The sequence below is a fragment of the Gallinula chloropus genome (assembly GCF_964237585.1).
Source record: "Gallinula chloropus genome assembly, chromosome: 10".
Classification (NCBI taxonomy): domain Eukaryota; kingdom Metazoa; phylum Chordata; class Aves; order Gruiformes; family Rallidae; genus Gallinula; species Gallinula chloropus.
The window spans coordinates 6,247,716-6,274,136 of record NC_140095.1 but is presented as its reverse complement, the minus strand read 5'-3'; the positions used below and the strand labels follow the sequence as shown (position 1 = coordinate 6,274,136).

The 26,421-nt window shown below is 40.5% G+C and overlaps 1 protein-coding gene across 1 annotated transcript in view; it reads left to right on the top strand.

The window, feature by feature from the left end:
* SLIT3 (slit guidance ligand 3) overlaps nucleotides 1-26,421 on the top strand; it is a gene marked incomplete at its 5' end in the record, with an annotated part of 502,705 nt that overhangs the window by 415,160 nt on the left and 61,124 nt on the right. The window contains 4 exons of the mRNA XM_084268563.1: nucleotides 42-113; nucleotides 6,866-6,937; nucleotides 11,458-11,621; nucleotides 15,273-15,397. Coding sequence (XP_084124689.1) covers nucleotides 42-113; nucleotides 6,866-6,937; nucleotides 11,458-11,621; nucleotides 15,273-15,397 — 433 coding nt within the window. The remainder of the gene's footprint in view (nucleotides 1-41; nucleotides 114-6,865; nucleotides 6,938-11,457; nucleotides 11,622-15,272; nucleotides 15,398-26,421) is intronic.

The window sequence follows — 26,421 nt, the reverse complement described above, 5'->3', positions numbered from 1 at the left end:
AGAAAATACAAGGTTGTAACTCTGTTCTCTCCTCCTCCCAGCATCTTGAGTTACAACAGACTTCGGTGCATTCCAGTCCACGCGTTCAATGGGCTCAGGTCCCTTCGAGTGCTGTAAGTACCACTTCTCCCATGCTGCTGAGTTGCAGCTTATTAGAATGCTGTTGATGTCAGGGAGGTTTTTAATGAGCAGATGGCTTTCACTTGATCCATAGTCATAAATATTTTCACACAATTAGCTTCAATGTACTTGTACTTAGGTGCAATATGTCCAGCAATGAATAGAGCAGGTGAATGCTAAAGTTTAAAAAGAAGCAATTACATATTTGCAGGGTGAATGACTTTTCTCTGATAGCTCAGGGACAAGAACTATGATGAGAACAGACCTCTTGAGGGACTGGATAGAGTCTGTTGTCTTTTCTACTTGACCAGTGTTTGGGTGCCCCACGGGAAAGGACTTTTCTCTTTGTTGATAGAAACTTGATCATATTTTGGAGTGTAAGTTTGCATTGGATGCTTCAGCAAGAGTGTCTTTACTGAAACCTTGTGCATTTTTTAGAATATTTTTTATTAATTTATATTTCTGCCAGCAGGTTTTTACATAAAAGAATGCAATCTGAAGGGATTATAATTAAAGTTTATAATTATCTGAAGCAGGGGATGCAGGGGGAATCAGCCAGCCCCTTTTCAGTGTCTGTGGGGACAGGACCAGGGGCAATGGCTGCAAGTTGGAGCACAGGAAGTTCTGCACCAACATGGGGAAGAACTTTTCCCCAGTGAGGGTGAGGGAGCCCTGGGACAGGCTGCCCAGGGGGTGTGGAGTCTCCTTCTCTGGGGATATTCAAGATCCATCTGGACACCTACCTGAGTGGTACGTCCTAGGGAGCTGTTTTGGCAGGGGGTTGGACCCGATGATCTCTCGAGGTCCCTTCCAACCCCTACAATTCTATGATTCTGTGATTCTATGACATTACAAGTCCCACACTAAAACAATGAGTAAGTCAAGCCAATGGTTGGGTGCCAGGAATGCTGAGGTGCCCCTCTCAAATGTTATTGTCATGAATGCAATTATTTGTTGACCGGTGGCACACTCAGAAATGTCTGTGTGTGGTTTCTTTCTTTGGACATCCTTTTCTACTCTCTTTCCAGCATAGCTGTTTTCAGCAGCTTTCTGGATTGAACAATGTGCTCACAATCTCTTCTGAAAGCCATCTTCTTTATATCATCTCATTGCGGGCTATGGGCCTGTTCCTTACTGCAAGCAGCCCCCCAGCTCCTGCTTCAGTCACATATTTACTGTTTCTCACTCCCCACCTGCCCCATGAGAAAAAAGCCCTGAGTTGGATTTGCTCACTTGTTTGGGTGGACGCATGACCCCATGTGCAGCTGTCAGGACAGGGTGAAGCCACATTCTTCCCCACTGCCCAGCAGCACAAGAGGGTCATCATTATTTGCCCAATAACCTGAAAGCAGACAAATTAAATAGCTCATCTGTGATGAGATTATTTGGTGTGCTGAAGGAAAAACGCCTTTGAACACTAAAAAGTCAGGACAGAGGAACTGAAGACTATGTCCTGAGTGCATTGAAACATCAAATGAGAATTTGTTTAATTATTTATTTTTAAATTAGATGTCATTCACATGCAGACATTCCTATGAATTTGTAGAGCAATGTGTTCAGTGCACTGACTCCCTAAGTATGGAATTCAGGTGTCAACGTGGGCATTGGAAGCAATAAGGCAATGCTGTTTGAGGGGTAAAATAGAGATCTAGGTTTAAACCTCCGAACTTACAAGACAGCTTTAGATTCCCAGTTTTCATTATTAGAAACAAGAAAAATACGTGCTTTGGATTTGTTGTTTTAGGTTTGGCTTGGGACTCTGATTTCTAGCACTCTAGGATGGTCACATTTGAGCTGTTATGAGAGTCCTGAAATTCAGCCACAGATGAATATATTCAGATTCATGGACCAATAAATAATTCCATATGGGTCTGTCTTCAGGCCTGCTTCTGATAATGCAAGCTAGCTTGATTAAAGCTAGTTTGGGACTCTCTACCCTGAATTACAGTGTAGATATACTCTTTCCAATAGCAACAATATGTCTTTTCGCTTCTGTTCTTGCAGACCACAAATGGACAGAACCAAAGGGCACTATTTTAATAACTGCTATCTTCTGGCTTTTTTAAATGATCTGCTAAAAAATTTTGGAAAAAAATACTTTCCTCTTTCAAGGGAGAAGCCCTCCCTGTCTTACCCTAGCGGCAGAAGTGAAATGAAGCCTGAATGGGGATCTCTGCCTCTGCTCCATGCATTTGGAAGCCTCCAGATTGATTTGATTTATTATGGCCTGCAATACTCTAGTATCAGCTACAAGTTTTGCCACATGTCCTCTGTGTTGTTATTAAAAATCAATTCTCCAGAGAGAAAATGGTTTCCGAGTGACAGTGGGAAATGTGTTATTGTCAGTTATTTATTATCCATATTCTCAGGGGAATTTAAAAGAGAAAACATCAGCAAAACAATTTCTACACTTTCTTCTCTTACAAGATGTAGAGATCTCACTACCTATGGCTGTGCATGCCTTTGGAGGTAGCAGCCCCTTCTTGTACAGGCTTATGTGTCTTCCAAATCCCTTCTTTTCTTTCCTTTTTGCTTCTCTAGTAAATAAGTTAAATAAGTGTTTGAAAATGCGAATAATCATCGATTTGGGATGAAGGTGATCTTTGGCACATACCTGGTTCCATCCTCTCTCTTACACTTTTCAGCACGAGCCCAAGTGAGAAGACTACAGAGTCGACGTGTTTGTGTTTAAGCCTGGCCATGTATCAGTGTTTGCACACTGAGGCCTCTAACCCTGAGTCGTCTTCACCTGGTGTATCGGTAACAGCCGCCAAAGTGTGCCAGGAGGGATTTCAGCATAGGCACCTCAGAATCGTTCTTAATAAGCAAAAGTTCATATCAGCAGGTTTTTGCAATGTGGCTGTTGCAGTGCAAACTTCTGGGGTGGTTTTCTTTGCTGCTTTGCTTTTTAGGTTGTTTTTTTTTATCTAAAGTTTTTTAGAAGCCAAATGTAACTGGATTTTAAGGGCTGATATTGAATCAAAGTAATTACAAATATTAGAGCTCTCTTGTTGACCTGAAATTATTATTTTAAAAATCATTTGTATTGTGTGACAATGTTGTAACTTCTGATATTTTCTTCTGATCTAATTAAGAGGCAATCCAGAAATCCAACTTCTTTCTCAGATCCCTAAAAAAATTTCCATGTTACATTTTTGAAAGAAATTATAACATGAGCAACAGAATATGTTGCTGGCGTGAGACGTTCCTGTTTTACTGAAATCTGATGGATATTTACTGCAGTTCAAAGCTCACACAAACATGGCATGATGTGATGATAAAATAAATACATCACATGTGTGATGATGAAGTAAATACAAATACTCTTTGGAACCAATTTGTGCAATGTATATAATTGCTGGATGCTACATTGGATTGACCTAAGAGAAATATTATTTGGCTTTAGTTTTTTTTGTTGAGGTTTGTGGGTTTTGGCATTGCAGAATGGCTACTTGTACTTACCCAGCCAATCTGTACAAGGTGCTGCTGTTACAAGCCTTGAGCAGTGACACTGCTTCCCACTCCCTCTGACATCCAAGGAGTGTTTGGTTCCTGAGGGGTTTGGCATCCTTTGGGGTTCATTGTAGGTGTCTAACTGCCATGGGATGTGGCCTTGTAAGCTCAGCCAAGCTTTTAGCCACCTTTCTGTCTTTATGGGGCAGATAATTGTTTACTGAAAAAGCATCCCCTTTCTGTGTCTATGGTAACTGAATGATACAAGACAATGGGCTAGGAGGCAGGAACCTTTAGTAAAAACAAAAACAACCCCTCAACCAACAAAAAAACCCAACCCAAAAGGGCATGTTGAAGACAAAGTAGTGAATTCCTGAGATTGCATGTCAAAGAAAGTTTTTATTTCAAGAATTCCAAGTGGTTTGTTACTCTGTGTGCTCTGGGAGGAGATCCCCATCCCCGTAAATTCATATTGCTGCTGCTTTCCAGTTTTTAGACGAGCACAAGTTGTTCTTTTGAGGGAGAGCACACACATTAATGTGTGTGCTTTAACTGACCAAATGTTTAAGCTTTCTTTGACCTTTTATTTATAGGATTTTATGGTATAAAAATATGTTCCTCTTGTTGATCCAAGACCAAAAAGATATTTTGCACTTTTGAATTCTTTTGCTACTATTTATTATTTTGAATTTTAAGTTTTTAGCACTTTGTCATTTATGATTCCAGTGTAGCTGACGATGTTGCCGGTGTGATGTTTGTTAGAAGGCAGACATTTGCATCCATGCAGCAAACCTCAGTGTTCAAGATCTGTAGTCAAGCTGTTCGTTCCAAATGGTTCTGTATTTTGATGGTTTTACCTCTTACAGCTAAATGGCTTTTTCATTCTTCGGTTTCTCTTGGAAGAATTTTCCAAGACATTTAGGAAAGAAAACGCACCCCTTCACAGAATAAACATAGCTGATATGACATGAAGATAAATAGAAGTTCTGCTGTCTGTTCAGAGAGAATAGTCTTGCACATCTTTAAGTAGTTTAAAAGATCATAATATAAGCTCATTATGAACATCTGCTTATTTAAATAAGCTCATTTCATAAAGGAGGGAATATTCTGATGACAAGTTGTTGACCAGGTCTGACCTTGCATCCTCATATGAACAAAAATACTTATTTAATAGCTGTGGGGTATGCCTCAGTCTGTTGGTCATTCTGTATACAGTTAGTGTGCATGCTTTATCTGGAGTTACTGTGTGGGAGCCCATATCCTTCCTGCTCCTGTTCGTATTAATTGCTTGGAGACACATCCTTATATATGCCAAGTGTTATCATTGATAGCCAAAACCTAGGTATGCTTAAAGGAACATTTCAGAATCAAGATGTTGGGAGGAGAAGTCTTTGGCATAGTGGCATCAAGAACTGGAGAAAGATGCCAGCAAGATAAATCTGCTGTAGTTTCTGTGGTTTCATGCTCTGTAGAAAAACTTTGCTGTACAATCTAAAGAGACTACAGCTGCAGTGAGCAGCTGTGCAACGTGATGGTGGTAACATTGCTTAAGCTCACATAGTTCACAGCCCCATGCACAGCTCAGGCTCGTGGGAGACAGGACAAGGTCTATTTTCCCCTGCCAAGTTTGGCTTTCCTTGTTGAGTATGCTAGTGTGGGGCAGAATGAAAAGGTAGAATTCAGAAGAGTCACAGGGCACCGTGTAGGTCCCCATGAAGCTTTGAGAAAGGCAAGAAAGGATGCAAAACCAGATGCTTTTCTTCTCATCTGGGGCTGTGGTGTGTTTCCATGGGCCCAGCTGTTCAGTTTGTTTTAAACAAGCATCTCTGCAGTCACAAAAAGTAAAAATAATAATAGAAGTGATTGCTGTGTTCCACAAATCACCAGGTAAAGTAGAAAATAAATGACTCAAGGGAAAGAGCTGCTACAAAACTGACTCACAGCAGGTTTCTGTTTTCCACTCTCCTCTGCCATGTCTGGAGTACTGACAGTAATTCCAGGACCTGGGAAAGAGGACATAAACAGTACAGCAGTTAGCTGTAACTGAACAAGCTCAGGGGAGAACTGAAAAAGAAAATATAATTTTAAAATATTGATGTCCTTTTCCTTTGCCAGTTTTCTACCAACTTTTGTTTAAGAAACAGCTAATGAGATCCAGCGGAACCGACTCTCATTGGCCTCTTACAAGTTCTCTCTCTTTTTCGAGTTAGAATACACTATAAATATTTTTCTCTCTGGTATTTTTTGCCAGATCATTATCTAGTGAGGCAGAGGAGGCAGTGGCTGGGTAGCTGATTGTATTTATGTACAAAATAAAATCTCACACGAATGTGTATCGTCTCTGGTGCATTGTCTGGATAGTTCTTATGCAGTTGTCACCCCCAGCATCCTGTGCTCTCCCACGTACTCGTTTGTTGCTGCGTGTTCTCCTGTCTGACCATAGCCTGGGTGCTACACAAAGTGCTCTTCCCTCTGTCTCTCACAGCCTTTACTGTGACTTTGTACCTGGGCCTTCAGTTGCAATTGCAACAAAACCCACAAGTAAACACAAATAAGGATTTTTTACCCTTGTGTCTGACACTCTGAACACAAGTATTGTGCTCTACAAGCTTCAAGAAAAGTCTTTCTGTTTATGCTTGCTATGTAACACATAAGTGTATTTCTTAGAAAAAGAGATAAAGTGGCTGCTTAAATTGTCCTGGAAACAGTGGAGAACCCTTTCATAAGAATCCTGAAAACCCTGCTAGAGAAATGCTGAATAATGTCCTAAAACAACTGATTCCAAGTATTTTCCCTGGTAGTATAAATGTATTTGTCAAATGGATTTTTAAAATACCACATGAAGAGGTATTTCCTACTGTAAGAATGGGAAACTAGAATGTGACATTGTAGATATGTTTTCCCTCATGGACCCTTGCTGTCTCCTAGGATATCTCTGAAGTCAATATTTAATTCAACTTTCCCGGTTCCTATTTGCCTTCTGTTTTTTCTGTTTCCTGCTAATGGGATTCTATAAGAGCACAGGGTCTGTATGTCATCAATATACTTTTAATGGCATAAGTATTATGTCACCTTTTTAATTTAAAATATTAGTCACCAACAATTCTGGTTGTATAATTATTTTAAATGTCAATATCTAGAGGTAACAGTAATAAAGCTCATGAGCTGTGGAGCTCGTGGAAACTCTCAAAGAAACAAACTTGAATATCCTTCTTAAGCCCCAATCCCTTTGCTTGTGGGGAGCAGATAAAATACTGTGGTTTGATGCCTGCCTGCTTCTCCCCTCTTCTAGGACGCTCCATGGCAACGATATTTCCAGTGTTCCAGAAGGTTCTTTCAACGACCTGGTGTCCCTGTCCCATCTGTAAGTACTTCTGTCTGGATTCATCTGCTTAATTGATGGTTTCAGATGTATGAGACAGTTAACATTATTACAAATTTCAGATTGTGTAGCTTTTCGCTTTTCCTGCTCCCTTTCCATATTCTGCTCTGGATATTCATAGCACATCTGTTCAAAGCAACTAAAAACACTAGAACCTATTGTTATTAGTTACTGAATTATTTTCTTAAGGGAAACCAAATGAGAAGTGTGACAGTTTGCTCTTGGACTTTGTGTGTAAGGCTTTCCTTCAGCATTGTCTATGTGAAATGCAGAGTGTTATTATGGTCTGAGGGTGAGACAGGAAACCTCCCACAAAGAGCAAATATTAAGCAAATGTGAATTCCGTGCTTAATAAGTGTCATATGTTTTGCATACTGAAATGTTGTCAGGTTATAAACTCATTGATGGATCGCTACTTCAGGCATATATATTTAATCATGTGGATACTGGCCATTCACAGCATTAATACTTCAGTCCATAATTTGCAAAAATTATTAGAAGTTTCAGATATCTCAGGAAATTACTGTCGCGTTGCTAGAGGTCCGGGGTATTTTTAACTGCAGCTCAGTTGAAAGAAGAGCTGTAAAGACAACTAGCAGTGACTGTTATTAAATAAACCTGAAGCAGAGCAGTTAGTGCCAAGGACCGAACAGAAAATGCTTCTTCACTGAGCTCACGTGTGACGCTGCGTATTGTCAGCCGATGGATGCAGAGGAAACGGAGTTCTGTGCAACAGGCTTCTTGATTACTGTCCTCCAGGAATCAGAGGGTCGGTTATGGCTTGGTCACCTTGTAAAGTGCCTGGTTTCACATGTTGGCAGGGAGATCTTCTGCCCTGATGCTGCCAGCGTGTGTGAGTGGATGTTGATGTGTACGTGTCGAGACATCTAAACAGATATGTGTGCTTTTAATGTTGGGTTTATATCTGTGTGTGTGTCTTTGCAACCTTAAACATGCCCTTCAGAATACATGGTTCAGTTCATATTTACATATCCTCTGGATACAAATATGTCCACAGACTGTCTGTTTCTAGAACAGCTTTCTGCCTCAGTTTCTCAGGTTGGTAGGGACAGAAATGTGTGAGCAACTTTCTTAGGCGATTTCAACGCCAGCTGAGAAGTGACTTTCTCTGTTTCAACCTTACACCTTGGTATCTAAGTCAGAGAAAAGATTTGTTTTGCACAAAACGTATTTCTTCACTGTCTTCCCAGTATAGTCAAGTCATTTTATATGTTGTTTTGGAATGAAAGTCTGAGTGTGCTGAAGCTCTGTATCTCCTTTTGGAAGCGCAGTGACACCTTCCATACTGAGAATCTGGCTTCTGAGAGTAATTTTAAAACTCAAGAGATAAACATATCATGCCCCATTTGCTTGGATTTTCCTCAGGGTTTACTTTAAATGAAGTGCAGATACAATTTTCCTGGGTAAACCATTCACCTTAGGGAGAGATAAAAACCCCTTTGGCCCAAGACAATCACTGCAGTCTATCTGTTTAGATGTATGTGCTGCCAGAAATGTAAAATACACAAAGCTCAAATGAACAGTAATAAATAGGATCCATAAAATAAATAAGACCTGTCTAGGGTGTAATTTGCACAGTTGAACAATTGAATTTTACAGTGCAATTGTGCTCTCCAATTTCTTAGATAGGATTCTGAAACTTTTAGCAACCACAATGATTTTACTCTTCATATGCCAGAAAAAGCTGTGCTTATTCAAAGAAAGTCATACATAATTGAAAATAAATTCATGTTGAGCTCTCCCTGGTACATCGATCTTGAAGGAGAAAGCATCCACTTGGAATAATTCTGAAAATGATAAAAGTGCTTGCTACTCATCAAGCTCATAATGCAGAGAACAAAATTTGATGTTGAATTTACAAGCTGTGTGGCTAAGAGGAGAATCAGTTGTATGGCTGGAGAAAGCTGCCTACCAAGGTGTTGAGCAGGATGAAGCCTGTGCTTTCTGCAGCATTGCAGTTCAGGGTGGGGGGGTATCAAATTAACCTTTAGAACTGCAAAGAAGGATTTGTGTAGCATGGCCAAAACTGTTGAGTTTAGTCAGAGACTTTTGTAATAGCTTTACATTGGTTCGTAATGGCAAGAACAAAACTGAGCTCTAGCTACCTCCAGCAATTTTTCCATGGCCATCTAAAGCCTACAGGAAAATGTTCACCAGATTTCATTTTCATCGTGGCCATCGTATTGTTGTAACGTAACTCTTACAACAAACTGTGCAGCAGATAGGCTTCACTAAAGACAGGAGGTTACTATATGTCGTATGCACACTGGTTTTGTTTGCTATTTATGGCTTCACATACTTGAATCATATAATCACCTATTTAAGCCATGGCTCTACTCACTTCTTTAGCCCAGAGCAGTGATAAAAATGTCATGGCCCTACTGAGGGATGACGTGTATGAGTGCTTTAAAAGAGCCCCAAGTCTGTTGGGGTAGAACTGGGAGCTTCTCAGCTCGGTCAGTTCCTCTGCATGCTGTCCTACCAATCACTGATATACAGAGCTCTAACTGATTCAGCTTCCCAAACTGCCCACAAATAAAACACCCTCTTAGCACTCCCAGGACTCCACAAAGACACCCTTGGTGATGGCTGCTGTGGGCAGCAGCTCCTTCCATCTGATAGATTTTTGATAAACAGCACTGTTTTCTCATCTTGTTGAATCATCTCATCTTTACTCAAATTTATGTTTATTACCTACAAAATTAAGATGTCCCATTCCCTGTTTCTCCACATTATCATGGCTAGATTTAGTTTAATTGACTTTATTTGAAGTTGCCCCCAAAAAAATTAACAATATCTGAACAAAAATATCTGCACAACATCTTGAATCTGCTGCTGCTGGTATTTCGTTGCAGCACAAGCCTTTTACCTTCTGGAAATATTTTGCTACAATGGGCAAAGAAATAGAGAGTGTGTCAGAACTCATGAATACAAGAATTCCCTGTAGTTCCTAGAAATGAAGAAAAAATATGAAAACCGCAAACAAATTATGGAAAGATACATGTGATACATCTGCAGTTGTGCAGCAGCGGTGCTGGGAATCATTTCTAGCATCCATACAGCAGCTCTATTTCTAATACAGTTTATAGAGGTGAATTAACACAGTAACTAGTTTCCCGTTGTCGTCATCCTCCCACCCACATTTTATATGTGGCAGTCGCTCTACACTGAAGTTAATTCCTCAGTCCAACTTTCACTGCTGCATTTTGTTTGACCTTGGACAAGTGAGCCAGTTGATCACAGTTACAGGGTCAAAAAGTCAACCCAGTAGGTTTTTTCCATTGTAAGCAATGGATTTACAGAAGGAATGGATGGATATTTTTTAATACTGTGCTGCAGTACGCATTTAATTTTGATGAATGAGCCCTAGACAGGGTTTGAACCTATGAACTCTCGTTATGGATCTGTCTAGGGCACAGTGGGTTCATTAGTCACTCCAGTAGAAATGTATCAACAAATTTACTGAGGTTTCTGTCTTAATATCCTGTATAATATGTATTTATTTGAAAGAAGCTTGAGTTTAAAATGCCATCTTAAAAATAGTAAAAGTGCAGAAATAGAAAAGTCTAAAACCCAATTTTAATTATCAGTTTCTGTAGTCTCTTTTCCCTATGCGGATATTTATTTAGTTAATTTTCTTCCCATTGCAATTCAGGTGATGTAAGGCTACAGCCTCACACTCACTTTTATCAAAATAAATTCAAACTTCCAATGTCCACATCTTCACGCTTTTAAAAATTGTTTTAAAATTATCTTTTCTGAAGTCTGGACTTTGTAATTGATTGTCTGAAAAACTTTCTTTAAAAGAAAAAATAGTCAAGTGGGTCCAGGCAGCACCTAAGTTTTAGGTAAGAAGTTTTGTTCTCTTTTGGATAAATCTCTGTGGAAAATGAAAAAGTTCTGTACGCTGTGTGAATGCATCTGCTTCGATCATGTCACCTAATTCAAGTGATAGGGTGACCAGCAGATGTGTTTTCAAAGCCATAAACAACCAGCAGACACCAGGCTATGGTTCTAAAAACAGGGGTATCCTCTGTTTGCGTGTTCTTTTAGTGAGGAGACAGTAACGTGAGTCATCAGACGCAAACTAAATTCTGCAATTCACTGTTGGAATATACTTATGAAGGCCAAAGACTTAAATAAAAGAAGGCAATGTGATAAATTTGATGGAAGCAATGTGCCTGGGGAGGCAACAGTGCTCAAGCAACAATGTTTGAAAAAAGTGATTTATTGTTTGAAAAAGTGATTTGTTGTTAGGTATTTATACAACCTCCCTAACTAATGATGGGAAGAAAGGAAAAGAGTGGGAATACTGAAGGAGATAAATCTAAAAGATTTCCTGGACACTCAGAAGAGCTTTCCCACATTTTTAAGTCAAGCATTCCTGTATATATGTAGAATAAAATGTGCCTCAATGGGATCATGGATGTTATCATTGCTGCAAGCCAAAATAACTGCTGTTAACTGTTTTGCATCACCAGGGCTCTAGGTACCAACCCTCTGCACTGCGACTGCAACCTCCGCTGGCTTTCCGAGTGGGTGAAGGCAGGGTACAAAGAGCCAGGGATAGCCCGCTGCAGCGGGCCTGATGCCATGGTGGACAGGCTGCTGCTCACCACACCGACTCACCACTTCCAGTGCAAAGGTAGGAGCAAGCTGAGAGGCTCTTGGTTCCATCCCATTGCTTTTCCTCATATATAGTGCTTTATTTTTATACTCTTGGAAGCTGTTTGGCTTTAAAATGCATTGCAGGGTTGTAGGGGGGAATTGGTTTGGCTTTTGTGTTCTGAACCATCACATCGCATACGGGCTGCATTTTCAAGTGTTCCTCCCCAAAGTGCAGTTAACAGCACCACTGGAAGGAAACCAGCACACCTCAGAGGAGTTGGTGTTGCTGTTGCTTGCACCAGATTATATAATGGTGAGTTAGCGTATATGTTAGATGTTGATAGAATTTATTTGAGCGAATAAGTTGGTTTTGGCCATCTACCTACCCCGGAAAACTTTGGTAAAATAAGGGTTATTTTAAAAATATAGGACACTCTAGTTGTTGTGTACATTCACTTGAAAACTGAGTATTCTTCTGGGAAACAAACATTTACCAGAAGTACATTTTCATTTGATGACCTGCACGCTGTCTCATCACTTCTGTATCAGAAACAGTAGACGATAGAAAGGGTTTCCTGAATGAATGCAGTGTGCGTTCATTCAGAGAAGGTTGGGGTGCAGCTATTAACAAGTAGGAGCAATCAGTGAAGGGAGTATGCTGCGTTAGAGAACACAGACAAATGGTAAGGGACACAGGGGGGTTTGTGGATAATGTATCTTACTACTGAACATAAGTTAGGAGACACCTATTGTTATCTTTACAATAAATGTTGTTATTGTAAAAAAACCTTTTGGAAGTTTAGGTTAGTTTAGGTTACCAGCAAGTAGGTGAAGATGGAACTATATTTATAGTGGAAAAGATGGGTCAGTAACCTCTCTTAGAAATGGAAATGAGGGCATAAAGCCTGGCTTTGTGTGCCTCAGAGTGTCATGCACATTTACGGTACTGCTTGGCAGCATGACTTTATAGAGGGATTAAACTGCTGAACAAACAAATGATGGTCTTGAGGTGAGTTTAGAACACAAGTGCCCAAGCCTGAGCTGAATTTTATACCCTTTGAAATATATAATGTTATGTAATGTTATAATTTAATTCCTTTGAAATGCCAGTCTCAAAACTATTGTAACTCTGACTATAATCAGAGCTATAGACTATAATAGTCTCTCAAAGGTGAAGTACAAATATACTCTAAATACTAAAACACCAAACAAGGTACTTGTTCATACAAAGGGAAACAGAGAAAATGTTCATAGTTAGATATTAAACAGGGTCTGAAAAATACTTCAGAAAGAGAAGCTAGATGACATCTTCATTCTGAAACTATGATATATGCATAGTTACACTCACTTTCTCAAAAAACCCAAGTAAGCAACTCTTAGATATAAGAAAACCTGTGATCCAGACTATTGAAAAGAGCTGTATGGATTTTTTATGTAAGTAATACTTTGGTCCACTAGAAAGCTGGTGGATGTTCTACTATCACAACTGTCTCCGTGGCGCTCTTCAGCTGAATAGAAAAGGGGAAAAAACATTGACCTGGAGGTGGTCTTTGGTCTTTTGGTCTTTGTTTGGCAACAGTTGGTGCTCTGGACAAGTGGCAGGACATGCCAAGATGCTCCAGAGCCTACCAAATTTCACTTTATCTCATCACAGCAGATAGATTTGGAAAAAAAAAAAAAGTGCATGATTTGGTAGTTTAACCAGTGTTTTCAGTCTGTGACTGAGCAGAAGGTTATGTCTCAGCAGAGCCAAGAAAATAACAGTATGTAATGTGCAAGTCATGCAAACTCAGCTCTGCTTTTTATTAAATTGCCCTCCTACTTATGCAGTAGAGGAAAGGAATGCGCTGGGCTGAGGGCATTTTGCTATATGGATTTATAAATCAAATCCACAAGGGCAAACTAATGAACTACTTAACTGCTAGGAACTAACACTGTTCTTATTAGCTCATAGGCTGATTAGCTTTGATCTATGCCATAGGCATAAATGGAAAATATATATATATGTGTGTGTGTGTGTGATGAAATAAATAAATAATAGAGGAAATTCTAGCTTACTGACCTCTAAATCTTGAAGAGCAGCACTGCTGCTTGTCTCATGAGCTCTCTGAGGAGCTGCATTCATATATTCTTTATATATTCTACCTTCAGGACAAAAGTGGCTCAGATACGTCTTATTCTACCTCCTGCCAGTTACAGAAATTCAGATGTTATTTCCTCTTGTCCTAACTCCAAATTAAAAACATGTATGGAATTTAGTTAGGGATAAACACAAAGACAGAAGAGGGTGACAAGTCTTTTATTTCATTTATTTGGATTTGTTACTTCTTGTGTGTGTTTGCCTCACTGTGTGGTACACCGTGCAGTCAGTGGCCCTGATAATGCCACCGTCAGCATGGGATAAGGATGTAGCCTTGACATCGCAGGTACTTTTCCACTGGGACTCCTTGGTACCCGTTTCTGTCCTGTTCTCACCTCCTGGTGGTGCTGTGCAGACAGTCGAAGCTAATAACAGAGGTTTATATCTCATTCAGGATGGTCCAAAGCAAAGCCTTGACTGTGAGAGATGTTTTCATCCCCAGCTTTAGTAACCTTCTACAGCTCCACCTTCTCTCTAGCATCAAGTATCAGCTGCTTTTCTTCACTTTCAGGCTGTTTCACAATTTACTTCTCCTTATTTATCATGCAGTAACAGAACCTCTGTTCCCACTTCTGATTAGCACAAAACTGATTTTAAGTTCTTTTAAAACCTATTTTCTTAAAACTGAAATAAAATACTTTCTGGCTCTTAAAAGTGTTAGGGTTTATTTTTTACATGTAAAAGCTGTTAACACACTAATGTCTGAAATTTAGCCACTTCAAAATCATTTCTTTAACCATACATATAACTTTCTAAATTAGCTTTCTGTATAATCTCATCAATAAAATACTGATTGGCTCAGTACCCCAAATGCCTTTAGTGTTGTTTTGGTCTGTGTTAATTTGCCTGCTCACCACAAACATCACTACTTCTCTGGAAAAGTTCTACTAAAAAATATGGTTTATTAAATTGTCTAAATATGGCCATGTATAATGACCTGCATATATTTACATCTTTGCATACTTGTCTTTGTTGCATTTTGCTGAGGTAGCTGAAAGTTGATAATCAATCATCCTTCTGGGCAGAACAGGAAGAAAATAAGTTTTGAACTCCGTTAAAATTAAGGATGGTAGAACACTTTGCACCTAAATATTCCCATAAGCCTTTAACTAAATCTCTCTTATGCATGTTTTTCATTTCTGCTGGTGCATCTGCACTTTCATTCTTGTTACCAGCCATAGAAATGTCATGTTATAGTTCCCCAGGGGCTGCTATCGCAGAACTTCCAGCACTGAGAGAAGGAAAAACTGCTGAAAGCCATATATATAAGCCCACTCTCTGGAGCAGCATGTTTTTTTCAGAGCTAATGTTTTGCACGTCCAGGAGAATATAAGCATCACTGAGACTTGCCTAGCACTGGATTTAAATACTTAAAATCTCTCTAATCCCTGGGAGTCCCATGCTGTTGTGTAAAGTTGCACCCACAGCATGTGTGTCTGTGCCAGCGCAGGGTGAATACCGCATTAGGAAAAAATGTATGTGTGAGCACAGGAAGTATTAATTTTGTAATCCATTTCTCTACTAATACACTGTGTTTTGCCTTTGCAGAGCCAGTAGATATCAGTGTTGTGTCCAAGTGTAACCCCTGCCTCTCCAATCCGTGTAAGAACAATGGGACATGCAGCAGTGATCCAGTGGAGTTCTATCAATGCACTTGCCCTTTTGGCTTCAAGGTACGACTCCAAACTACATGAAAAGCAGCAGAGTGTTCCCTATCCCTCCTGTTTTGTTAATTGTTGTACCGTGAGAAGTTAATTTTACAGGCAGCTAAGCTCAAAAGATTTCTTACTTAAGCAGGTTGCATGTAACCTTTCAAGTGTGCCCACTACAAATTTTATCCTGGCAGTAGGAAAGGCATTTCTTTCTCTCTGTGCCATGGCTGTACAAATCATCCTGAGAGACTTGCTCCAGCTGACCCTACTTCGAGCAGGGTGGTTGAACCAGAGGTCCTTTCCAACCTTGGGCGTTCTCCAATTCTGTGATGTAGACACCTATATCAAAAGGGAAATTGATCTTCCTTTTGATTTCCCACTCCCAATCCCACCCCCCCACACCCCCTTCCCCAGCAACAAGATAACCATTTCATAGACTGCCAGGCCTGAAGGGGGGCAGTTGAGATGAGAATTAAGGGCAGCTTTAGTGCATAATAACAGAATGTTGATACTTGCTAGCTTACATCCATCTCTCACAGACTAATTACCAGAGAGGTGACAACGGATTAGACACAACCACTACCTCAGGTGTCTCTGCCTTCTGAGCACTAATGTCCATGGAGCCATCTGCAGATGTGATGTCCTGTAGGTGCCAAGTGTTCCAAGCACACGGTGTCCGAGTCTTGATAGCGCATTAGAAAACTGGAAAATCTGTCATTGGGAAGTGCAGTTCCTTCGGTACTGATGTATAAACTCCCACTGTTAACAAGGCATCATGAGAGCTTAAGGCTTCCAAGACTTTGTTTCAGAGTTGATATAGCTGGAAACCTAGCTCAGTAGTCAGTAGCTTAAGGTTTATACATAAATAATAAATGAGGCATGTGATCTGTTCGCAGCCTGAGGGGAGATTGGATGTTACGGCCAAAGAAGTAGGTTGCATCCTGTAGTCTGTGATTTTATTTGCCTCATTGGATATTTCTTACATAGTCTTGGTCAGTTGAAGCAGATGCTCATAAAACAGAGTCGTAAGAACAATAGGGAGAAAAAAGACAGGCAAGAGCAGACGTATGTGTGGGAAGTAAGCACAAGTATCCACGTCGTACATTTCTGGTAGGATTTTAGGAATTAGTTGGTTCTGATGATATCACCATTTCCCTTCCCTGTTTGCCTAGGATACATCCCAGATGGTAACAGAGTAGTTGTAGTAGATCTCTGAAACATGGGAAAAGGGAAGATGTAAAGTTCATTTATTTTATTTCCCCCCGGTGCCCCCACGCTTGGTACACAAGAATAGTAACAATTCTCCAAACTGATTGAAAAAGCTGTTGGAAATTTCCTCTCATTCAAAATCCTTCCATCCATTTGCATATCATTCAGTAACTCTTCTAGGATCTTGAAAGACCATATTGTCAAAAAATCATTCATCTAAAAGTAACTACAGGGTTACAATTTGGTTTGGCTTTGCAGTGAGGGAAATGTGGCAGTTTATGTCCTCAGGTTAATGGAACAGTCATTTATTTAATTTGAATTTTAACATAAACTAGGTTAAATTCTTCAGATGGGACTAGGTCACAGGTGGGATAATTTGAAAAATTCAAGGAAAATGCATAAATCTTTGGATGTATCTTTACCTGTAAGTCCCATTTTTTAGAAGAGATATACAGATAGTTCAAAGGAGGTGTTTGTTACAGGCTTTTTTCCCTTTATTTTTTCTTGGGTTTTAACAGGATTTCTGTATTAACAAGTGTACTACTGTAGATGCATTTATACCTCTAGAAGGCATGTTTACAAAAGGAGGATTTATTAACAAAGATAAAGAATAATCCTCTAGTTATCACAGAATCACAAGGTTGGAAAAGACCTTTGTGATTGAGTCCAACCATACATGCCTTCTATTTACTTATATCCCTGAGCATCTCATCTACCTGTCTGTAAATACATTCAGGACTGGTGATTCAACCTCCCTGGGTAGCTTGTTCCAGTGCTAGATAACCCTTTCAGTGAAGAATTTTTTCCTAATGTCTGATCTGGCCCTGCCCTGGTGCAGCTTTGAGGCCATTTCCCCTCATCCTATCACCTGACACTTATGTGAAGAGACCAACCCCCACCTCTCTGCAACCTCCTGTTGGGTAATTGTAGGTGGTGATAAGGTCTCCCCTCAGCCTCCTCTTCTCCAGGATAAACACCCCCAACTCCCTCAGCCACTCCTTGTAAGGTTTGCTCACCAGCCCCTTCCCCGGTCTGGTTGCCCTTCTCTGTACATGCTCCAGGACCTCAATGTCTTTCTTACAGTCAGGGACCAATAACTGAACCCAGTACTTGATGTGTGGCCTCACCAATGTCAAGTACAGGGGCACAGTCCCTTCCCTGGACCTGCTGACCACACTGTATCTGATACAAGCCAAGATGCCATATTAGCAGTCACTTTCTAGTGTACGTTAGACCTTAACATACATAGTTTTATTTAGAAAGGTTTTGATAAACTCTTGAAGTGACTCCATTTAAACATATCATAGAGCATCCAGCATTTCTCGTCTCTCACACACTTTCTCAGGTGCCATTCAGTATGTAAATGTAAAACCTAAACCCACCTGTGTGCTTGTAAGCACCGAGCTGTCATCCAGGCATGGCAAAGAGCAAACAGACCCGGGCATGGCACTTAGAGCAGAGTTTAAAAATACTGACTGGATAACAGTACAGGAAAAGTTGGTGGAAATTTAATAAGCAAGAAAGAACTGCGTGTCTTTACCACAGGTTTTTGAATTAAAATGAAATTTGACAGGTCCAAATGCAAACCATATGAAAGGAGCACTCTATCTACCACGCAGTTCTCCACCAGAGATTCATGCTAATTCAATAACAATACCTTGCTTCCTTCTCACCAGCCAGCACCAAACAGCTCTATCCATCTGGAAGCCATTTCCCAGACCTTGATAAATTGCCCTAAATCTGCCCTCTCAGCATTTGTTTTTCCTTGTTTGATGTAGATTTTGAAAAAATCCTGTGTGGAAGAGTGCATCAATAAAGTGAAAACCCACCCTCTTTTCAAATATAGCCTCATTCAAATGAGCTGACGGCTTCACAGTGTCCCCTGGAAAGGGACAGACAGCTTTCTGGGCCTCCCTCTGCTCATATAGCCCTCAAAAAAACAGTGGGCCAATGAGCCTGAAGCCACCTAAGTTAGCAGCTGCCACACTGGTACCTGATGGAGTCAGGAATTTCAACCACTTAACTGTTGTTGCAAAAGCCCATAGTGTTATCTTTCACTATCTCCTCAAGGATGACTCGATCTCCTATTTTTCAGAATCACAAAAATGTTTCTGCTGTAGAATGCATACCTTATGGGGCTCTTAGCAGTGTATAACACTGCCCATGATGGGTTTGAGTAAACTTAAAAAGTGAGATAACTCATGGACCACCTGAGCTGAGAGGCCAGAGGGCCGGACAATGTGTTTGATGACAGAAATATGGATTGCTCACTTAGGAATGGGGCAGGCTGTGTGCTGATAGCTATCTTTGCTGCTGCTCTTTCCTTAAAATGCATGATGAATGTGTTTGCTATAGATAAACCCTGGTTGAAACAGTGGTTTTTTGGTGGTTCTTTGGGGATGAAGCCCCAAAGGCAGCAGGAGAGGGTGTGAGAGTGCCTCCTATGGCGACTGGCAGGCTGCACAAGCTTCAGCTCCAGGGTGCCACCAGCGCTGGCAGGAAACGTCTCCTAATGTTATGAAAGTTGTGTTTTCATATTAAACACAGGCATAGGTGTAATTATCCAGTGATTTCCACCCCCCTTCTCCACAGCATTCTTTGAAAGATGATTTAAATAATGTGTGGGTTAGATTGTGAAGTATGATTACACGTGGAGCAATGAAGCTTTCTTCTGCTCTGAAAGCTGCCGGCCACCTGCAGAGCGAGTGTGTGTGTGAGTGCAGCTGGTGGCTGATAAACAGATAATGGTACCGTGCTAATTCATTTACCCTGCAGAGTGTGTGGCTTGCATGTATTCCCATTGATACTGTAAAATCGAGTCCAGGGGTGTTAGAATTCAAGGGAATCATCAAACTTGTGATCAATAAGCCATTGAGAAAGGATTTACTTGAATAGGTGTAGTAAAAACTAAGGTGAGTGAAACCAGTGCTCAGTGTGCTTTGCCGTTGCTGTGTTCTGGAACACCCCTTTGGATTTTTGGCTGATTTTTGTGTCTTTCATGGTTTTTTTTCCCCTTAAAACTGAGGTAACAACAAGTGAAGGAGTTTTCTTTTTTTTACCAAAAAAAGAGTTATTTGTAGAATTGAGGAAAGAGCTTAAAATACATCTGTGCTTTATGTGAAATGAAAGACCATTGCCAACCTGGCATATGAGAACCCGTACTACCTAGGCATCAGCTCAGCCCCTGTGATTGCTCAGATGGATGGGAGCCTGAGCTGTTGGGGTGTGGGATGTTTGTCAGCTCTGCATTCTGCTGTTACCAAAAGCTGAAATGGAAAGTGAAGGTAGGTAAAAGCAGTAGAGCACATATCCCATGCTTCAGGCAACAGATGTGGATGCATGTCTGTGGTAGAGTTGCTCTGTAAATTTTATCTAACTCTCTTCACCTCCCTGTTGAGTTCAGCCAGTGTCCTGACGTTTCTAGCAGCACTGCGGTATCTTGAGCGTTCAAGTGATTTCACCAGTCATCCGGAGTGACAGATACAATTGGAAAAATCCTGGGTAAAGCTCTTGGGCTTTGGAGAGACAGTATTCTTTGCAGCCAGACTCTTGTGGTGGGAGGCATTATAGTGAAGCCAGAATGATATTCAGTGAGGAAACTGGCTCCAAAGTTCTGCTAGGAATTTGGCTCTTCCTCCTCCCAGCCCCCCCACGCCAGGTTTTTGTCCCTGAAAACAGGGTTAGAAATTGAGAATCTCGGGACAAAGTGTCTCTGGGATATGTGGGATTTGTGTCTATCGCATGTTGTACACATACAAATGATGTGCCAGCACTTGAGTGGATAGATGGAGCTGAGCAGAAGCTGTGACTGCTCAGCACAGGGCTAATAAGCAGGTTATGTCAGTACAGACCCCATACCTTCAGCACGGACTCAGTGCTGCTCATGGGGCTGCACGTGGTGCACGTGACCTTGCATTGGCTTGGAGCAGAGGTAAATGATGTTTGCTCTTTTTGCACTTTGCCATGTAGGTGTACTTCTGTAGTGCTACATGAATCATCCGTCAGAGTCCTAGAATAATGGCTGTTTTAAGAGTATTCTACACAGAACTGATCTTAATACATAGATATGGTAGTGTTTGCTTATGTACTGATACCCTGGCCAGCTCTTACAGGTCAAGGCCGAGACAGTGTAAGTTTAGTCCTATGGGCCAGTTTCTCCCTAAGTTATGCTGATTTGGGTGGGGTTCTATGAATGTAAGCGAGTGCAAAGCTTGGCTGCTGATGCATGCCAGCTGTATGACAGCGTGTGCCTGTTTTTTTAGGCTAATACTGCTTGGAAATGTAACTCCATGCTTTTGTTTCTTTGGATCCACTAACATATGCACATGAGTCCCCTTATGCATCAGTCAGTGCACAAATAAGCCCCTGAGTTGGAATTGCAATAGGAGGAGAAATGGGAAGAAGCTCTTAAACCAGCCTGCCCTCATCCATGGGAGACAGGAGAGCAAACATCTCTGCCTTCATGTGTTAGTCAGTCCTGGTCGCCTTCATCTCCCAGTGTCAGGGTCGGGGGGACAGACAGGGGAATGTAAGCTCAATGCCAAGTTTTCCTATGAAGAAATCAGTGCAGCTGATTCTGCCTTGAACTTTCATTGTGATAAATTCTCCCGGAGCGTGTGTTTATGTCATCTGGGCTGGTTTATTTTGTATGTTTGTTTTAACCAGACTTAAAACACTTATTAATGAATGTTGAAGAAGCATTTTCCAGTCTTAGTATAATAAAGCAGAAAGTCCCTAGGGATGAGGAATAACGGGTGGCCACGTAAAATGAGTAGACCTATATTTATGTATGGATTTCTAGGGCAAACACCAGTGTCAGCAGTAGATGGTTATAATTTCATATAGCACTCCTAGGGCAGGAAAACCTGCAGAAGTCACGGGATTTTCTCGTGTATGCTTATTCTGTAAAACCCTACTATGCAACAGTCAGATTTTTGTTTCTTTTTGACCTTTCTGTTATAGCAGGTCTAAAGAAAATGGAGATTTACATTTAGAAAGCATAAAAATGAAAGGCTTAAAGAGGAATTACCACCGCAGTTGCTGGCTGAAGGTGGTAGGCATGCATACACCCACCGTGAGCCCTGTAAAAGGCATGGTAATGTCTCGTGGCATGCCCTAGTGAGGGCTTTCACAGTAGTGTCACCTCTGAAGAAGTGTTGCCATTTTTGTTTGGCCAGCAAGAGAGCAGATGTTGAGCAGCTTCAGGCATTTGCTGTGTTGGTTCAGTGCTGTGTCAGACATAGCTGAGCACTTCAGGTGAATAGTGAGCCATACCCACGGGTGGACACAATCATATTCGTTCTTTTGTCAGCGTGGATTGTTCCCCCCACTTTGTTTTTACTACTGTTTTTCTGCTCTCGTTCTAAATGCCTTAAGAGACCAGACTTCCAGGCTCTCTTTTCCCAGGGTTAAGGAGAAGTTTTTGTTGGCGCTTAGTCTGAATTTCAAGCTCTTGTTCTTATGTTTGCCTGGTGCTATTACACTAAACAATATTTGTTTTTCCCTCTGTGGTTTGTCTGTCTTTCAGGTGATTGCTGGTTGCTATAACTCTGCTTAATAAAGTTCTCTAACCAGCTCTTAATTTTCTGCATCCCACCATTTCCACATAATTGAATCAGCTGAAGTAGTTGGTCGCAGCTGAAGATCTTTATTGTTAGATTTTCTTGTGATTGTCTGTCATCTGTTATCCTTGAGGCTTTCTTGGCATTGACTGTGTTTGACAGTATGGCTTTTGGGTTTCTTTTGTTGTCCAAGAACATGAACAGAGATTGTCCTGGGAGGTTAACTGCCTTATATTCCCCTCTCCTTTGGGGATGATGGAACTGGTGAAGTTGCTGTAAGCAGGCAAAACTGAGAAGAAAACTTTATTTATCAAATGAGAGTGAACTCTCTCCTGTTAACAGTGATGACACAAAGCCAGACTAGCTGGAGAATTAGTAGATTATTCCGAAGGTGTAAGTGCACACACAGTGCAGGATAAAGTTGTACCAAAGCTCTCTGCACTCTCTGCACTCCATTGTTGACAGTGCCACAGGCACCAGAGCTGAGCCAGGGCAGCACAGACACTTGGCTCCATGGCCATTGGGGTCCCCTCCTGGTACTTCTGAGTGCCTCTGAAATAGATGTTGTGCTCTTGCACAACAGAGTGGGAATGTTTGTTTTCTTTAGTAGTCAGAAACATTCATTTGCACATCTGCTTCTGAAAGCATCCCTGCCTGCCTGGGTTACCTGTCGCAGTGCAACCCACTATAAATTACAGTCTTGGGTTAGGCCAGAAAGGATTGTTGGTGTCTCTGAAAGCAGCCTTGCAGGGGAAGCTTTACACAGCTTCCACAACCAAAACACATTATGCTGTCATTTTTGCTGATATAACATGTATTTCAGTGTGAGACCTTTTATGAGTACAGAACTGTTCCACACCAAAAGCCTGCATCCTTTGCAGACAGGATTACACCAGCAAAAGTTTCTTCAAATGGACTGTGACTCTTCGAGCATCTTTAGCTCTGTTTATCTCAGAAATCTGGTGAGTGCTTTGGGGAAGTTGTTAGTCACATAAGCACAGCCTCATGTTAGGTTTCATTAGGTTCCTGCATGTGGTTCCTCCTCTTCCACGCAGGCTGTGTTCAGTAGCTTGTTAGGCATAGGTTAATTGCCTTGAGCAGTAAGTTTAAAAAACAACAATTGTATTTTCTTTTATTTCTTACTAATAAGAATTGTGTTTTCTCTACAAATGTCCTGGCTTTATAACTGTCTTACCCACATCCATGTTAGAAAAGAGCTGCTGGCATTGATAACCTGAGAGGGAATTTTTTTTTTGTCACTGCAATGTGTATTTTTAAAATAACTAGGCCCCTAAGTGTTTTGAAGGTGATCAAAATGTTCTCATTCATGAATATTGGTTGAAGTAGAGACTCCATATAAAATATTCAATGTCTTCTTTACTCTTTACATCAAATATTTTGGGTTGGATTTTATTTACAGAGGCAACCCTGGGCAAAATCAACTATTGTCAGTGTCCCTTAATTTTCTTCTTTATTTCCAAAAGCATTCCCAGAGTGACCTGCATCAGGCAGCTGATCAGATAACCCCGGAAGCTCTAGAGCACCTGCCCATCCAGTTTGGCACTGTGTGACTCAGAACAGCTATGTGCCATGGGAACTGACTCTGCTGTAGACAAATGACATCTCTTCTGTCATTGATGAAAAGCCCAAAAACCCATTGAAACCCAAAGTGCTTTGTAAGGAGAGGTTTAGAAGGACAATCAGGATTTACATGGTAATTAATATAATTGCAAAATAAACCTCAGATGTCCACTGAGAATTAAATTTCATTCTCATAGGAGAAGAACCAGAGATTTTAAAAAATAATATGATGAAACCTTGCACTTTGACTTTGACAGACATATTCTTGATTACTAGCTATGGAGGTAATGGAAGGTGTATTATACCCTGGAGGATCATAAATCTTTCTGATTTAAATAAAATGAGGCTTAAGAGAGCAGAGTTCGCCTAATTTGCTATAAATTGACAATTGTGATTTATTAACAAGGACAAGGAAGTCACTAAGAAGTGCTGCTGCCATGCCCAATTATTGTTTAATCAGATGCCAGATGGAGCTAGACTGGCATAGAGGATAACTACAGTGCTGAACATGGGGGGGTATGAGTGTTATATGTATTTTTACTTCAGACAAAAAAGTTTTCAGAAAGAGTTAAATCATCTGAATGTGGGGTGGGAGTGGGAGGCAGCAATAAAACCAGTATCAGTGTGTCTACTTTTCGTAATCTAGCCTCTGTGCCATTAACCAAGTAGTATTTCTCATGGTGCTTGGGAACAGTGGGCAACTTTGTGGTATTGCTGTATCAATGAAAGCACAGCTGTAAAAACAATGACAGTGAACTAAAAAAAGAAACCAGAAGTGTTTAGGTAGACTCAAATTTACTTTAAAACATTTTTTCAAAATTAGAAATTCATGAAATTAATTACTTATTAAATAAATTTGCTTGTAAATGGCAACCTTCAGAACATTTTCATTACCTTATTGGGACAGAGGACAGAAGAGAAATTAAAGTTAATTCCTCACCACTGTGTGTCCCCAAAGCTGGAGGCATCCGAGGTGTGGATGTCTGCGGCAAGGTCTGCATTCAGGAGGAGTCACAGCCTTTTCATGAGCAGCAGATGATCAAAGTCTTTCAACTTCCACCTGGCAATCTAAAAGCAGTCTGATCCAAAGCTACTGTGATATTATCCATGCCTTGCCAAATAATTTGTATATATGCCTAAGCAGATGGATCTAACATACACCCTGCCAGCTCTAGTAGTTGTTTGACCTTGCCAATGAGCGTCATCTACATCTTTTCCAGATTGAGGCTTGGCCATTATATCCCTGGCCAGAAAGAGCATAATCAGGGAAACACTGTTGCCTGGATCTACTGAAGAACTACAGGCTACCTTATATAGGTATACATGTGTCTACATATATCTTAGTGCAATCAGTTAGGAAACCAGTTTCAAATGGTTCCGTTGGTAAAATAACAGTAGAGTAATTCCCAATACTGTATTTTTTAGCCCTTCCTGCAGAAGAGTTTAGATTAATTTATATTTTAAAGTTAGTTTTGCTCTTCACTCAGATTGCAGCCTTTCTAATTATTTGATAAGTGTTCCCTTCAGAAAGCTGAGTGGCTGTGTTTGCAGTGATCACTGAGATGTCCATCAGGTCCTTCATGCTGCAATTAGCATAAGATAGCATACTAATTTTCAGAACTTGCTTTTAGATTTGTAGTACATGTAAAACTTTTTTTTTTCACAATCTCATTATTGCAAATACTAGGGTTCTTTGCCAGGAAAGGCCTGAAATACACAATCATGAATGTAACTTGAGAGAGTTTTTCCTACCAAACTTGGAACTGAGGGTATTGGCTGTGTGGCTGAATTTCTGGCATCATGTTTCCTTGGTTAATTGTGCAAAAATCTTGTTTTTCCTTGGCATTTATGGCTGCTAAATGTATTTATTACAGGGAAGCTGCTGAATATCTCATTCTTAGGTCCTAGACTAATTTTCTAGTGGAGTTGAGATTTATGTGATAAAACTTCATTCATGAAATATCTCATTCCCCTCCTGCCCTGGGAATATTTCTATTTACTCTTCAATTTTAACTATTTATGACAGAGGGATGAAGGTTTCACATAGTGAAAGCAGATGCTGGTAAAGATGCCACCAGCTAAAAGACTGGAGCATCGGTTTGTACCTTACTGGAAAGCTGTATGCCATAACTTCAGGAAAACTTTCAGTCATATTTCTCCCTTTGCTAGATATGAAAGAAGCAAAACTCAAGTAAAGAACCCATTTAAGAGCGTCAACTGGATTCTCTTACTGTGCTGAGAGTCTGTCTCTTCTATTATTTCTGGGTATTTTTCCCCCTCTCCTCTCATCCCATCTCATCTATTCTTTTATCTGAAGCATCAGGACTTGTTTACACACCACATTCAGCCCTTCGCTCTGCTATCAGGCCTCTGCAGGTCTGAATGTATGAACAAGTCCCACTGGCACATCCAGATGTTCTTTTAACACTCAAGTAATCAGTGTACATCAGAATTGTGCATAAAAATGTGTTTAATAAAACACTTTCCAAGCTCTGTGGAAGTGGAGAAAAACTATATATAGTGACTGTAAGTGGCCAATTTTTCTTAATTTTACAGCATTAGGAGGTTAAAATCTGAAAGCTGGCAGGTACTTGTAAGTTGGAATAACATTCCTGAATCCACACTTCCAGAACTCAGTTTATCTTCCTGTGAATTTTCTCTCAAGTGGAAGATCTACTTAGCCTTTTCCCTTAA